Raw genomic sequence first — 14,804 nt, 5'->3', positions numbered from 1 at the left:
AAAAAAAAATCCTTTCCAGCAGAGTCTCTAGGTCCATTTCTCAGGGATAATCATAAGCAACATTTTTTTCTATCTTTGACTCTATATATTTTCTAAACATATAGAGATAAGTTTATGTGGATTTGCAGTTTTGATACAAATGTATTTATTAACCCTACTGTCCTGCATCTTGCTTTCTATTATTTAATGACATATTTTGATATTGTCATACTGATATGATAAACCCTTTGTGCTGCCAGACATGGTGGCTAACAACACCTATACTCCTAGCACCGTGAAAAGCAAAAAGTTTGAAGCCAACCTGGACTACACAGGGAGTTTTAGCCTGCCTGAGCCACAAAGTGAGACTGTCTCAACACCTTCCCCCACCAAAAAAGCAACAATAAAAATATATCACTCTTTTCATTCCTAGGAGACTATACATTAAAATTATTAGCCAGGCAGTGGTGGTACATGCCTTTAATCCCAGCACTTGGGAGAGATAGAGGCAGGCGGATCTCTGTGAGTTCAAGGCCAGCCTGATCTACAGAGCAAGTTCCAAGACAGGCTCCAAGGCTACAAAGAAACCCTGTCTTGAAAAAAAATATTACTATTATACTTTATTCCTCCCATGCAGGTAGCTATATGAGTATCAGGCTCTTTCCAGGCTTATATAGCGCTACACTTCTTTAAACAAATAAACTTTTAAAATAAATATAATAGAAAACTTTAAACATGATATTTTTGGCCCAAAGGACACACACATTTAAGATAGTGGAAGACATTGCTAAACTTCACTCAAGTTGCCTGTGCCTTCAAGCAGATTTTGTTCTTTGGCAAGCACAGAAGAATGGTTTGTTTTGGATTTTGTTTTGCTTGGCATGGTAGCTCAGGCTCATAATCTGCCTCCCCGTCCTCCCAACAAAAACCACACATGCAAAACAATGTTTTCAATTTTACTTTTAAATATTAAAAATCGAATTCCTTATAGAAAGTGGCAAAATAGTTGTACAGAACCGAGGAATTACCCTTCTGCAGCTTTTAAACCATCGCCGGATGACTTGCGACAGAAAATACAACATAAATGCTGGGCAATTGCTTGTTATGCTCTATTAGTTAGGGAACAGTTAGAAGGAAAAAGTCTTCTGGCTTTGGTAGTGAAGACCTATAGTTTGAGCACTGAGGAGGTAGAGGCAGATCCTGCATTTTAGGCCTACCTATGTCAGATCCTGTCTAAAAAATGCTTGGCCAGCGTGAGTGTTGTGTGACAGTTTCCTACAGGTTAAAGCCCCCCATCTTGGTCCCTAATATACAGGCTATTATAAAGGGATTCTAAACAGTCCATTCTTCAAGGTGGCTCATCAAGAGACACAATATTCTAGGACATAAAATACTTCATCTTACAGGAAAGCTTGCTTGAAGAAATAAGAAACCTTATAGGGTCCCTGAAACTGACCATATTCACTAGGTCTGTCCTTTGCCAAGGCATACATAAGGACCGCTGAGAGACATTCACAGACAAGCAGCTGCCTGAAAGGGACACTTTCTAGTTCATGGAGCTGCCTCCTTTTGGGAGTAGCCATTTGGGAGTGGCCTTTGGGTGACACAGCTGTCTTGGAGTTACGTCTAGTCTACTAACCTCTTACCTATAGTCCTATAAATCACTCTGATCAAACTCACTGGTTTAACAAACTAAACTTTGGTGGCATCCTTACTTTGGCCTCTCATTGGTTTTCCATCTGGGATGAGTAGATGTTTGTTCATATCTCCCTGGGAATAGTGACATACAACACTGGGCTTCTTAGGGGATTCCAGACTAGCCTGAGCCCCAAAGTAATAGCTTGTCTCACAACAAAGTAAAACAAAACAACAAAACCCAAAGGTCTGCACGTACGCAGTACAGATACAGTATTTTCTGAACACTTCAGACCCGTGGTTGGTTGATTCCACGGCTGTAGAACCCCCAGCTTCGAAGGGATGACTGCAGTTTTTATACAACTAGGAACGGCCACTTGTACCCCACCTGTGAGAGTGCAGCATCATGTGAAGAGTCCCGACAGGGGTTCTGCAGCAGCACAATTGGGCTAGGTTTCCAGAGGCAGAATGAAAGAGAAAGACGCCTGTGGGCCAGAGTCTGGCTCACCCATAACTTCTACAGTGGTCATCATGGGCATGCGCCATGAGACTGTGACTTTGTTGTGAGACAAGCTCTTACTATGGGGCTCAGGCTGGTCTGGAATTTCCTGTTATCCCCTCAATGACAAACCACAAAAACTAGGGAAACTTATGGAGCAGCAGAGAGCATTGCCAAATATTCATTTGGACCCTTTCATCACATCTACTTTGAAAGGTCTTAAGCCTGTGTTCAAGATAACACCATTCCCAGGGGATACAGGCATGTCTAGGAAGTGAAAAGGTGAGATAGGTGAGATTTTTCTCTCCATCAATGCTGTCTACTTGATTTCAGGTGCTTTGTTGGAAGTTGCTGAGTAAACGTAGCCACAAACTCTGCACAGGGGAAGCCCTTTCTCTTCCACCTCAGCATGAACTCTCATCCTGGCAACTGTTAGGTCACAGGCATTCTGAGTTCCCAAGGCTGTCTAGAAGCAGCGGTACATTCCCTACAAAATAGCCTCTCCTGCTAGAATTTTTCACACCTCATTATGGTAGGGCTTAATGGGATGGATACTATTTGGGGCAAGACCAAAAATATCTCTCTGGAAACTGACTTCATTGGAAATGCGGCCACAACCCATGCTTGTAATCCCAGCACTAAGGAAGTTAAAGGGGAGCACAGTTGTTGAGTCTGAGATCAGCCAAAAACCAAAGCAAAACATTGGGGGTTGGGAACTGCAGTAAAACCCTTGAGAATCCAGGCATGAGGACCCGAATTTGAGCACCAGAACCATATGAAAAAGCTGGGTGTGGCACCGGACACCTGTAATCCTAGTCCCAGGGAGACAGAGACAGCTGGGCAGCCAGCCAGCTAATTTAGAGAGTTCCAGGTTTAGGTGGAGAGTGGCTGAAGACATTCAACAGTGACGTCCACCTTCCACATGCATGTGCTCACATGTGCATATAAAAATATTTGCACACAAGCCAAATAAGAACAACAATAAAATGCAAGTATGGCCACTCTCATTGAATTGGATTATTTTAGCACAATATAACAACCCTCTCTGTCTCCGGATGATTTGAGCCATACAGTAGCCAACTAAGAATCCAACTAAGAATCATGCTGTACTTAATATGAGGGTTTCTGCCTAGTCTTATTGTAGCTTATTATGCTGTGTTTGGTTGGTATCTCTGGGAGGCCTGCTCTTTTTTTTTTTTTTTGAAGGGAAACGGGAGAAGTGGATCTGGGGGAGATGGGAGGGGGAGGGGAGAACGGAGAAGGGCAGAAGGAAGGGAAACTTCCTTTAGGAGAGAAGAAACAAAGAGCCAGGCTGTAGAGCTGAATGTTCAGCAGCTGAACTGTATTAAAAACCCGTCTCTTCTATTATTATTAATGAATGCTTTTAATGTAACTGTATAGTCACTTTCTACATAGTAACTCATTTTATGTGCATAACAACCTCATGAGGAAGGTACAATTGACAAAAATCAAATACAGAGGGGTTAAGTGACATTCCTATCATCACACCGTTAACAGAGAATGGAGATTTGAGCCCTGGTCTCCCTGATTTCAAAGCCTCCATTCTTTCTGTCATCTGATAGATTCTACTTCCATGTGTCTATCCCATATATCAGGAGCAACACACTGGGCCTGAAATAAGTTAACAACGATTTCCAAATGCATGGCACAGGTTACCTTGTCTGAATCTTGAATTATTTTGACATTTTCAGTACCAAATTTTTCACCATAAAGTTTCACAAGTCTCAAGGAAATCTCTGAAAGGCCTGTGAGCTTGGGTTCTTTATAGATGTATTCTTTTCCATCTTCTTCTTCAAAAAAAGACTATTAGAAAGGTAAACGAATAATAGTTTACAAATAGTATATGTAAAAAGCATTCAAGAAAAATCTGCATAGCTAGTGACAATATATTTGAATACACTTATATTAGTTTTAACATATTTATGCTGACTAGTTTTACGTCACCTTGACATAGCTAGAATAATTTGGTAAGTTGCAACCTCAATAGAGAAAATGCCTTATCAGATAGGCCTGTGGGGCATTTTCTTAAGTAATGATTGATGTGTGAGGGCCCAACTCACCGAAAAATGGTATCAACCCTGGACCAGTGGGCCTGGGGTCTATAAGAAAGCAGGCTGAGCAAGCCATGGGGAGCAAGTAAGTAGTAAGTAACATTCCTCTATGGCCTCTGCATCAGCTCCTGCCTCCAGGTTCCTGCCTTGAGCTCCTGCTCGGACTTTCTCAATAATGGAGCTGGCTTAATTAGCTGTAAGCTGAAATCAACCCTTTCCTCCAGAAGTTGTCTTTTGTCATGATGTCCATTATAGCAATAGAAACTCTAAGACAATATTAATATTTTAATTTTAGCATATTAGATATTATTAATATTTATTATGTATTTATATTATAAAATTTATATTATTAATAATATAATGACATATTAAAGACACAAGCACATATTCAACCTTCTAACTTCGAATAAGTGAGAACTGTCAAATGTACAAGTATACAAACATATTTATTGTCTGGAAGAGGAAGGTGTCATCAGGAAGTATTTCTTATTTTTATTAAGTATTCCCATGTTAGATTTTCTTTCTTCTGTGTGTACTCAAATTCAAAAATATATGAACCATATTATTGGTAGAAGGAATAAACTAAGAAGGATGTTTTTTTATTTTTGTGGATTTTATTAAGAGTGGTTCCCATATATAATGTCGTGTTTATTTTAACAGATTTTGTTTTTTAAATTTTTTAATTAATTATTTTATTTGATGTGCATTTGTTTCTGTCAGCACGTGTGTCTGTGTAAAGGTTGTCAGAACTGGAGTTGTAATTACAGACAGTGGTGAGCTGCCATGTGGGTGCTAAGAATTGAACCCAGATCTCCTAGAAGAGCAGCCAGCGCGCTTAACCGCTGAGTCATCTCTCCAGTCCCCTTCCATGTGTGCTTAATCTGTTTCGTATTACAAAGCTTTAACTACTAGATACTTAATGTATACTTCAGAAGCTTAACAGAGAATCAAACTGAGGGAGGAATTCATACTTTGCATCCCCAACCAAATTAGACAGCAGAACCAAAGTGAACGAGAACATTATGAAAGGGACTTTCCGCTGTGCGAAAAGCAAGACAGAATTCCAGAAGCAACAACTATACAAAGGCCATCTAATAAGTCAAAGAAGAACATTTAAAAGCCAAACAGCGTGAAGAATGAACTTTACTAAAGCACACTTACCTGGCCATAAAAGGCAACTCTGAAGAAAGTACCTAAAAGTCGTTTTTTGGTGTGCATAACCTCCAAAATTTTTGTGTAAGCGCTATGAAGAGTCCTATAGACTTGAGTCAGTTTCTGAAAAATAAGAATATATATGTGTGTTTTTGTCAATCACTGTATCACAACCAACATGCAAGAGTAAAAAACCACCAATGTTTAGTTTTTTTTAATGTGGATTTTTTTTGCTTGTTTATTTTATTTTATTTTATTTTTGAGACAGGGTCTTGCTATATAGGCCAGGATGGCCTGGTACTCACTATGTACTCACTTTATTACCAGACCATCCTGGGCCATTAGCAAGACCTCATCACAAAGTTGTGATGGCCTGGGTTCAATCCCCAAAGTACAAAACATATTACATTAGCTGAATATGAGTTTTACCTATTTATCTAAAGATTATACTTTTATTTTTTATTTAATTTTTATGTGTGTGAGTGTTTTGCCTGCATGTATGCCTATACACCACAGAGGTCAGAAAAGGGCATCAGATGCCCTAGAACTGGCTTTATAGTTGCTTGTGAGATGCCATATAGGTGCTGGAAACTGAACCCAGGTCCTCCGCAAGGGCAACAAGTGCTCTTACTTGCTGAGCTATTTCTCTGGACTGATTTTTAAATTCTTTCAAACTTATTTTCTGGTGAATCAATGAGCTTTATGGGGCTTGTTGACAAGAGTATGGGTGAGATAACCCCTTCCAGTAGCAAAAATGACTCAAAGACACCTGTGTCACCAAAGCCCACCCCAGTGCGGCTGCTTAAACGCTGGAGCATCCTGCACAATTTGCAGGCGGCTCAACAGGTTGAAGAGCATCTGTTTCAGGCAGCTCAGTTCATCTGAGACTCTTCTGGGCAGCTCAGATGGTCTGATCATTTACATTGGAGAAGGAGGGGCTTAGCACCTCTGGTTAGCTCCAGGGACTTCCTGAAGCCTTTGAGCTTCAAATAGTTTTTTTTTTTCTTTGACACAGGGCCTTGCCATGCTGTCTAGGCTGGCCCCAAACTTGAGCCGGTTATCCTGTCCCAGCTCCATAAAGTGGCGGGATTATAGCTGTACGTCAGCACACTCATCTTGTTCCGACTCTCAAAATACGAATTCCAAGCCATCCTCTTCTCCTTATTGTACAGTTGCAGAAAAGATTAGGATACGGACTCAAAGACTTGAATCCAAAAAAAAACCTCCGTCATGCACATGGCAGCAGCTTTTCACTACTCTCCTGTAGGATTTACCAACAGTCTTCCCGGCAGGCCAAATCAATAAACAAAGCTGTTCCTGGTTATCACGCTATCTTTCATCATCATGGTCAGCCAGCAATTTTAGTCACTGCACTCAAGTTCAAAGAATACAATTATGTTTCCAGGGCTTTCTTGGGCAATACGGAGGTTTGATAGTTTTTACAATCCAAGGGGGAAACTTCAAATCTAGACCTGGGGGGTATCTTGGCAATAGGGCATGTGCCTAGCATGCCCAAGATCCTGGGGTTCATCCCCAGCACCACAAGCTAAAAGGATATTTATTCTATGATAAAATTCCAATGCCATAATATAATAAATCACCTATTTTCTTCAGAAGACACCAGAGTATAAAAAGATAGGAACGACGCTATATTAGTGCTTTTGTCAAGACTGAAAGTAAGTATACCAGGTAATGATGCGAGCGTGTCCATTGCTTACCTCAAACTCACGGCGTTTCTCATAAATTGGAATAATCAACTTGGAAATCTCAGAAATTACTTCATAACGTTCTGCTTTCCACAAGCCATCTACACACTGTTCTAACAGCTCCAGCAAAACCTCCTGCATTCAGAGAAATATTCAGCTGGGTATTAAAATAGCGTCAAATCAACTTCAAATCATTTTAACTTACTAAAGAACAAACAGAATGGGCTGAGTTCAAGCAAGTACACAGAAGTATATTTGTAAGACCACATCTTTCTCCCCTCCAACTCTGTCTTTGGAAACAGGACCTAGCTGTGAAGCCCAGGCTGTCTGTCCTCCAACTGGTGAGCTTTCTACTTTCAGCCTCACTGAATGCTGGGATTCTGGGCATGTGCCAGCAAATACAGAGCTGCATAACAGGATTTTCTGAATCAAATGCTATGAGTACTGGAAAACCAGAACAATTTCTAAAATATGAAATCAATAGCAACAGTAAATTATATATTTTTAAATGTTTTGTTTAAGTGAAAATAGAGACTTTACTTGCCGATAACATCATGTTGAATTGAATCTTTTGGTTGTTCCAAATTATGGACTAAGTTGACCTGAAAGTGGAAGAGTGATTTACTGGGGATGGAAAGCATGCCAGGATGGGACAGGGTGGGAGGTGAAGGTAGAAGGGCAGTTGGCTATCATCAATGAATGCTGTATGCATACACAGAAGTATCATAATGAATCTCATATATGTATTATGTTTTAATAAAAATATGTAACCAAGTTGAGAATGTATAAATGCCTAACAAGGTAAATTTCACTAAGCTTGTACATGTTCATTACTTCTCTTTCCTATCGAAACTACATTTGCATAGAACGTTAGTCTAAATCAAATGTGACAACTTCTCAAGCTATTACAAGTGTTAGGAATGTGTTTTCCTTCAGATCCAGGGAACTGATTGGCAAAATGGTCTGTTTGTCTCTTAGACAACCAAACTCATTGTCTAGCCCTTATTCCTATGTAGCAGGTGGCAATAATCTATGAATTCTTGGCTGGAAAATTAGGTGCAGTTTGGACTTTATCCTGTTATGTGTTGAACTGTGTTCCCCTAAATGGGAAGCTGCCTCAGAACGTGACCTGATTTGGGGAAAGATTGTTATAGATACAATTGATTAAGTTGAATATACTGATACAAAGTGAGTCCTCAAGCCAATATGGCTGGCAATCTTTTAAGACACTGCAGGGAAAATACCATGGGAAAACACCTTCTGCCATGTAAGGGCACAGTAAGCAGGGGTCATTTACAAACTGAGAAATTTGCCCTCCCTGGACACATTACCTGATGGTGGTTTGATTTTGGACTTCTCATTCTTTAGAACTCTGAGAAATCCATTTCTGCTATTAATCATCTATCTAGTCTATGGTATTATGTTACAGCAATTGAATGTTAAAATAGCTTTTAGACAAATCCATTTCTAACCATTTTAGCCCTGCCACTTTTACTTTCCCAGTATTTCTCAAAAATAACCCTTTCCCTCTATTTCTGCATTTACTGCTAAGGCTTAAGAGTTCACTACTTTTTTTCCCTGACTGATCTTCCTGACTCGAGCCTTGGTACTTTCCAATACATCCTCTATGGATACATCACAAGGTTCTGATCATGCCACTGAGAATCTGAAAATATGCCATCACTCACAAAATAAAAGGCAAGCTCCTTCGTGTGGCACACATGGCTTGCATGATATGGTTAGTGCTTCTATGATTCTTTATTCAACAAGACAAGAGCTCTAATAACAGGAAGGCTTACTAGCAATTCTCCTGAAAAACCCTCAACCCTTCTACCCCTCTTTAGAATAGCTTAGGTACTACTATTCTAGATGTTTTTCCTGGTCCAGATAAGGAAGACCAGGTACAAATACTTTGTTCCCCACTCTACCAATCAATGGTGTAAATATTTATAGTTCTACAATATTTGCACACTGTCTAGATAGTAACTGACATTCCGAATAAGCTGCGACTCTTTAAGGGTGGAAACAACCTTATTTCATTCACTGCCTTCTTTTGTAACTCATTATCAATGTAACTAATTGGATAAGTATGTTACTATGGTTAGCATTTCAGCAGGCTGGGCACGGTGGCACATACCTCTAATCTTAGAGCTCAGGAGGCAGAGGCCGATCAATCTCTATGAGTTCAAAGCCAGCCTGGTCTACATGGCAAGTTTCAGTCCAGCCACAGCTACATAGTGAGATCCTGTCTCAAAATACCAAAAACTCAGTTACAAACTAATGGTGTTTGTTTCAGAAAGTGATAGTTGTCTAAGAATGATAAAAAAGATAAGGGATATACCACTACATAAGCCTAATAGATTAACAAGTGCAGAAAAAGGTATTTAATCTGATACATACAAGTAACATTATACAACTTGAATGGATTATATATGCATTTAGAAATATACACACATAACAACAATGAAAAGAAATGAGGCTATGAATTTGAAAAAGAGTGTGGGGAATACGGGAAGGTTTGAAGGGAAGAAAGAAAAGGGGAAGTGATGTAAATATATTATAATCTCAAAAATATTAAAAATAAATCTTTAAAATTATTATATATCTTTTTTAAAAAAATCAGCATCTGTTCATGATAGTAAAAAAGAACAGCGGATGGAAATGAATAGAAGGGACGTTTCTTAATCTCAAAGAACATCCACTACACACTGAAGGCCAAACACTGTTATTCTAAAGCTGGGAACAATGCAAAGATGTACACTCTCACCATTTCTGCTCAGCACCACCATAGAGGTCTGAGCTAGTGAAATATGGCAATCAAAAGGGAAAAGGCATACAGACTGACAAAAGTAAAATTGTGCTTCTGTGTAGATGGCATGATTGCCTATGCCCTAAATCATAGAGAATACGCAGATGATTATAGTAAGGCTGACAAGCAAATTCCGTTAGAAAATAGAATGCCAGTGAGATTTCTATATACTAGCAACAATACATATTGGAGAATAAAATAGAGCAATATCTAGTACGTAAAGGCCTATAATTCCAGCTGTTCAGAAGAATAAGAAACAAGGCTTACAAGTTTAAGGCCTGTCTGAACTCCAGAGTGAGTTCAAGGGAAGTTCATGTAAGTGGAATCCTATCTTAAAAAGTGAAAAAGGCTGGGGATATAGTTCAACATTTGCCTAGTATGTGTGAGGTCCTGGGTTCAATTCTTCCCCAACCCCTCATAAAAAGCAAAAACATGAAAAGTAAGCAGTAGTATTTATGACAGCATTAAAGCACCTGATATATCATTATAATATCAGATAATATCTCATAATAAATCTCACAACAACAAAAATTTACCCTGAAAACTGCAAAATAATGCTGAGATAAATTAAAATAGCCTAAATGTTTACTGATTGGGTGTCATAGTGTTGTTACCTGCTCTGTTCTCTATATAGTAACATAAATTTAACATTCCAGCCACACCTTCAATTTCCAAAAGGTCATTTTTGAAAAAACATGCCTATACATTTTATACGGCAATTCAAATTCTACAGCACTGTTTTTTAAAAAAAGAACACTGAGAAAGAATAAAGTTAGAGAGCTAACACTCCCTGAGCTTACAACGTCTCATAAAGCCATGGTAATAAAAAAGTATGGCCCCTGTACTCCAGCTCAAACTGAGGGGTGTAGCTACCATCCCTCAACAAAGAAGCTTATTTTTGTAACAGATACACTATTCTAGAAAGCCACAACTGGCAGAGAACGAGTGATAGTAGGGTACTCAGCCCAAAGTGATACAACTATACCCAATGCTCTGGAAACATCGAAGAAGAGGGGGCAGAAAGACTGTAAGAGCCAGAGGACCAAGAAGTCTACTGTGTGATTGTGTCTTCCAGCTACGACAGTGAAGTTGCAGCCATGAAAGCTCAGCAACATGGCTGCCTAAAGAAGAACTGGACAAATGGAAATCCCAACTATAGATGGAGGAAATCTCATAGGGCTCCATCCCTAGTTATGACTAATTAATGCCCGCTGAAAGAGAGAATCAGTCTTCTCCAGGGATGAGCTCCCTAATTGGTTATCCAATCCTAAATGGTCAGAACTAAGCACACAGGCATACACACAACTCTGAACAGAGTCAGCAGGTTACATTAATGTATTCTTGTGCATCTATGTTTATAACAATAATAATTAAAGAAAAAGAGGCCATGAAGTTGAGAGGGAGTACAGGGAGTGGGGGATATATGAAAGAGGTTCTATGGAGGGAGGAAAGAGAAAAGGGGAATGATTGCTATATTAATTAAAAAGAAAAGAAAAAAGTATGATATTGATGTTGACTTGTACAACTAGCTGAGTGGTAGAGACAGGGACTAGAAATAGACCATATATGCAAAGAGGTGAGGTTTTGACCAATGTGCCGAAGGAAATTCAAGGACGCTAAAGGAAGCTTATATTTTTCTCTAAACGACATGGACTGCTTAAGCTATGTCTATAAAAAGTGAACTGTAGGCCTGGGTGGACGCCAGTCTAGCATGGGCAAGGTCATGAGTTCAAATTCAGGAACTGAAAAAAAAATGAACCCCTCCCTTCAACTTTGACTGCTATCTTATTCCAAGCTCAAAACATAGTTTTAGAAAACAGAGGGTTAATGCTATCATATTCTTGAGGTAAAGACATTTTTAAACTATAGATAGAAAGAAAAATCATTAAAAACTTAAAGTTAGACTTCACACACACACACACACACAGAGAGAGAGAGAGAGAGAGAGAGAGAGAGAGAGAGAGAGAGAGAGAGAGAAACAGACAGAGAGAGAGAGAGAGAGAGAGAGAGAGAGAGAGAGAGAGAGAGAGAGAGAGTTAGTTCCTGGCACACTTAGTGGTATGCACCTGCAGTCCTAGCGATTGAAAGGTTGAGGCAGGAAGACCATCCTGGAGTGAGATCATGCCTCCAAAAAGAAAAAAAGACCTTTCTGTTTAACTGGATTAAATTAAGAAAATTAAATAGACAAGCAAAGACTGGTAAATAAACACCCATAGACATGCATATGCTATAAAGAGTTAACAGTCAGTATATAAAAAGGATTCCCACAAATCAGTCATAAGAATAGACAGTGCCACTTTTAATAGCTAGAAGGCATGTCAACAGAGAAGATACACAAGAGGCCAGGGGAAACATGAAAAAGTGCATTAGGGATGTGTAATGAAAAGTCACGATGTGACAGATACTAATTCATGCCTAATATAATGGTTTAAAAAAACTAGGAACATCAGATGTTAACGAAGATATGGAGCAAGTCATTCATCGAAAATGGTTTAACTACTTTGAGAAACACATTGGAATCCCTTTAAAAAGCTAAGTAAATTCGATCTGGGTATTCTGCTTCACTTTGGAGTATTACTGAAGAGCAATGAGGACATATGTCAACCAAAGAAGAACATCTCTAAACTGAAAACAATTCAATGTTTATCACCTGGAAAATGGGTTGAAAAATTATTATTATGGTGGAATATTATTTAGTAATTAAAACAAGCTTTCAATATACTCTACATTATGGAGAAATCTCAACATTAAACTGAGGAAAGGAACACACACATACACACACTGAATAGTTCCATTTTTCTGTATTATTTTTAACAGGGTTTTTATTTATTTATATTTTATGTAAATGGGTATTTTGCTTACATGTAAGTCTGTGCACCACGTGCATGCCCGATGCCTGTCGAGGTCAGAAGAGGAATTTAGATCATCTAGGATTGGAGTCACAGAAGGTTGTGAGCTACCATGTGGGTGCTGGGAACAAATGAAACCTGTGTCCTCTGGAAGAGCAGCCAGGGCTCTTAACCACTGGCCTATCTCTCCAGCTCAATAATTTCACTTTAATGACGTGAAAGCTAATCTATGATGATGGGAACCATATGTCAGTGGCAAAGAAAAGCTCTTTTAGCATTTCATACTACGGTCCAGACAGGACTGGAACTTACTTTATAGCCCAGGGCAGCCTTGAACTTATGTCAATCCCCCTGCTTCAGACCTCAGAGTGCTGGCTGTGATTACAGACATGAGCTATCCTGCCAGACCAGAGAGTGCTTTTAAGGGGCACAAGAGAACTTTATCTGCAGGAAAGTGTGTGTTCTATTTCTTATTTCTGGTCGTAGACTACATTGGTGTATATAATTGTCAAAATTCATCAAGCCATTCCCTTAACATGTGATATATTATATGTTCTATATTTAAGCTATTAAAAATCAATACAGAAATAAATTTATAAAAATGAGATTCATATTAGTAGTTTAAATCACACACTTAAATACAAGGACTAAATGGAAAACTACTTTGGTTTTCACTTCAGTGTAATTCTGTGTGTGTGTGTGTGTGTGTGTGTGTGTGTTTACATGTGCATATGTGAATTCAGAGATAAGAGGAGCATACACAATGTCATGTTGTATCACTCTCAACCCTAACACATTGATATGAGGTCTCTTATGAAACATGACGCTAACAGCTTTTGGCTAGACTGTCAGGCCAGCAAGCTCTGGGGATCTATCTGTCTCTCTCAGCCAGTGCCAGGGGTTACAGCTACAAAGAGATGCACCTATTTTCCTCTTGGTGCTAGGGCTCTAAGCTAACTTATCCAGTCCTTATGTCTATGTAGTAAACACCCATTGAATGATCTCGCCAGACCCAGAACTTAGCTGTGTTTTTGTAAGAGAAGGTCTTGCTTTATAGCCTAGGCTGACCCGGAACACACAACCATCTCCTTTCCTCTCCCTGCAGACTACTGGGATAACAGATGTGTACTGCCAAATATGGCTTATTTTAATGTGACTTTTAAATCAATGTCACCTTTTCCAAAAGTGAGAGTGAGCCCAGACAAACTATAACTTATAATCAAATAAAAGCATATATCGATTATTGCAAAAAAATCCAAAAAACAAGGCCATTTCTTTTTTTGTTGTTTTTTTTCACAACTTACATACTGTTTATTTAGTTAAGTCCCTAAAATCAATACCTTTGTCTGTACCTCTTTTGTTTAAAATACATCATGACATGGCAAACAGCCATACAAATGAATTTTTCTAAACCACACGCATTGCTAATGTTTCTCTCTTGCACATTAAAAAAAAGAGTATCAGAAATCATAGCATTTGATAGATCAACCTAAATGTATCTTAATATTAAATTACTAAAGAATGTTAAGTTTTACATTTCTAAAATTATAAATTTTCTTTGAAAAGGTCAGTCATTTTCCTGAGCCACATTTACTAACAGGAGGACATATTTCAACTATTGAAATGAGAGGAAAAGTGATTACATTCAATATTAAGAGAAAATAATAGTTAAAAATGTAGCTCTCTGATGGAGGAAGGTCATTGGCTAATAAAGGCACTGCCCTGGCCCATTTTATTGGTTAGAGGATAGGTGGGAGGAGTAAACAGAACAAAATGCTTAGAGGAAGAGGAAGTGAGCTCAGAGTCTCCACAGCTGTCCTCTCGGGAGCAGACGCCTGAGAGAGACGCCATGCCCCGCTCCCGGGATGAAGCTCCGACCCAGGATGGACTAGGCTAGAATCTTCCCGGTAAGACTGGTTCTCACAGATTATTAGAGATGGGTTGATCGGGATGTGAGAATTAGCCTGTAAGTGCTAGAGCTAAAGGGCCAAGCAGTGCTTAAAAGAATACAGTGTCTGTGTGTTGTTATTTCGGAACATAAGCTAAACAGGTTGCTGGGGTGCTGGGGATGCAGCCCCATTGCCCTTACTACTTCAGCTCTCC

At 39.1% G+C, this 14,804-nt stretch overlaps 1 protein-coding gene across 1 annotated transcript in view; it reads right to left on the bottom strand.

The window, feature by feature from the left end:
- Positions 1–14,804, bottom strand: part of LOC121441672 (dedicator of cytokinesis protein 11) — a 202,344-nt gene that overhangs the window by 17,859 nt on the left and 169,681 nt on the right. The window contains exons 46-48 of the mRNA XM_041642876.1: positions 7,056–7,178; positions 5,347–5,460; positions 3,791–3,937 (exon numbers count right to left, since the gene is read on the bottom strand). Of these exons, the coding sequence (XP_041498810.1) occupies positions 3,791–3,937; positions 5,347–5,460; positions 7,056–7,178 (384 nt within the window). The remainder of the gene's footprint in view (positions 1–3,790; positions 3,938–5,346; positions 5,461–7,055; positions 7,179–14,804) is intronic.

Source organism: Microtus oregoni, unplaced genomic scaffold, assembly GCF_018167655.1.
Source record: "Microtus oregoni isolate MIOR12 unplaced genomic scaffold, Mior012 000080F_ref0000499, whole genome shotgun sequence".
In the NCBI taxonomy this organism is placed as follows: Eukaryota; Metazoa; Chordata; class Mammalia; order Rodentia; family Cricetidae; genus Microtus; species Microtus oregoni.
The sequence above is the reverse complement of the archived record's forward strand: the minus strand, read 5'-3'. Positions and strand labels throughout refer to the sequence as shown.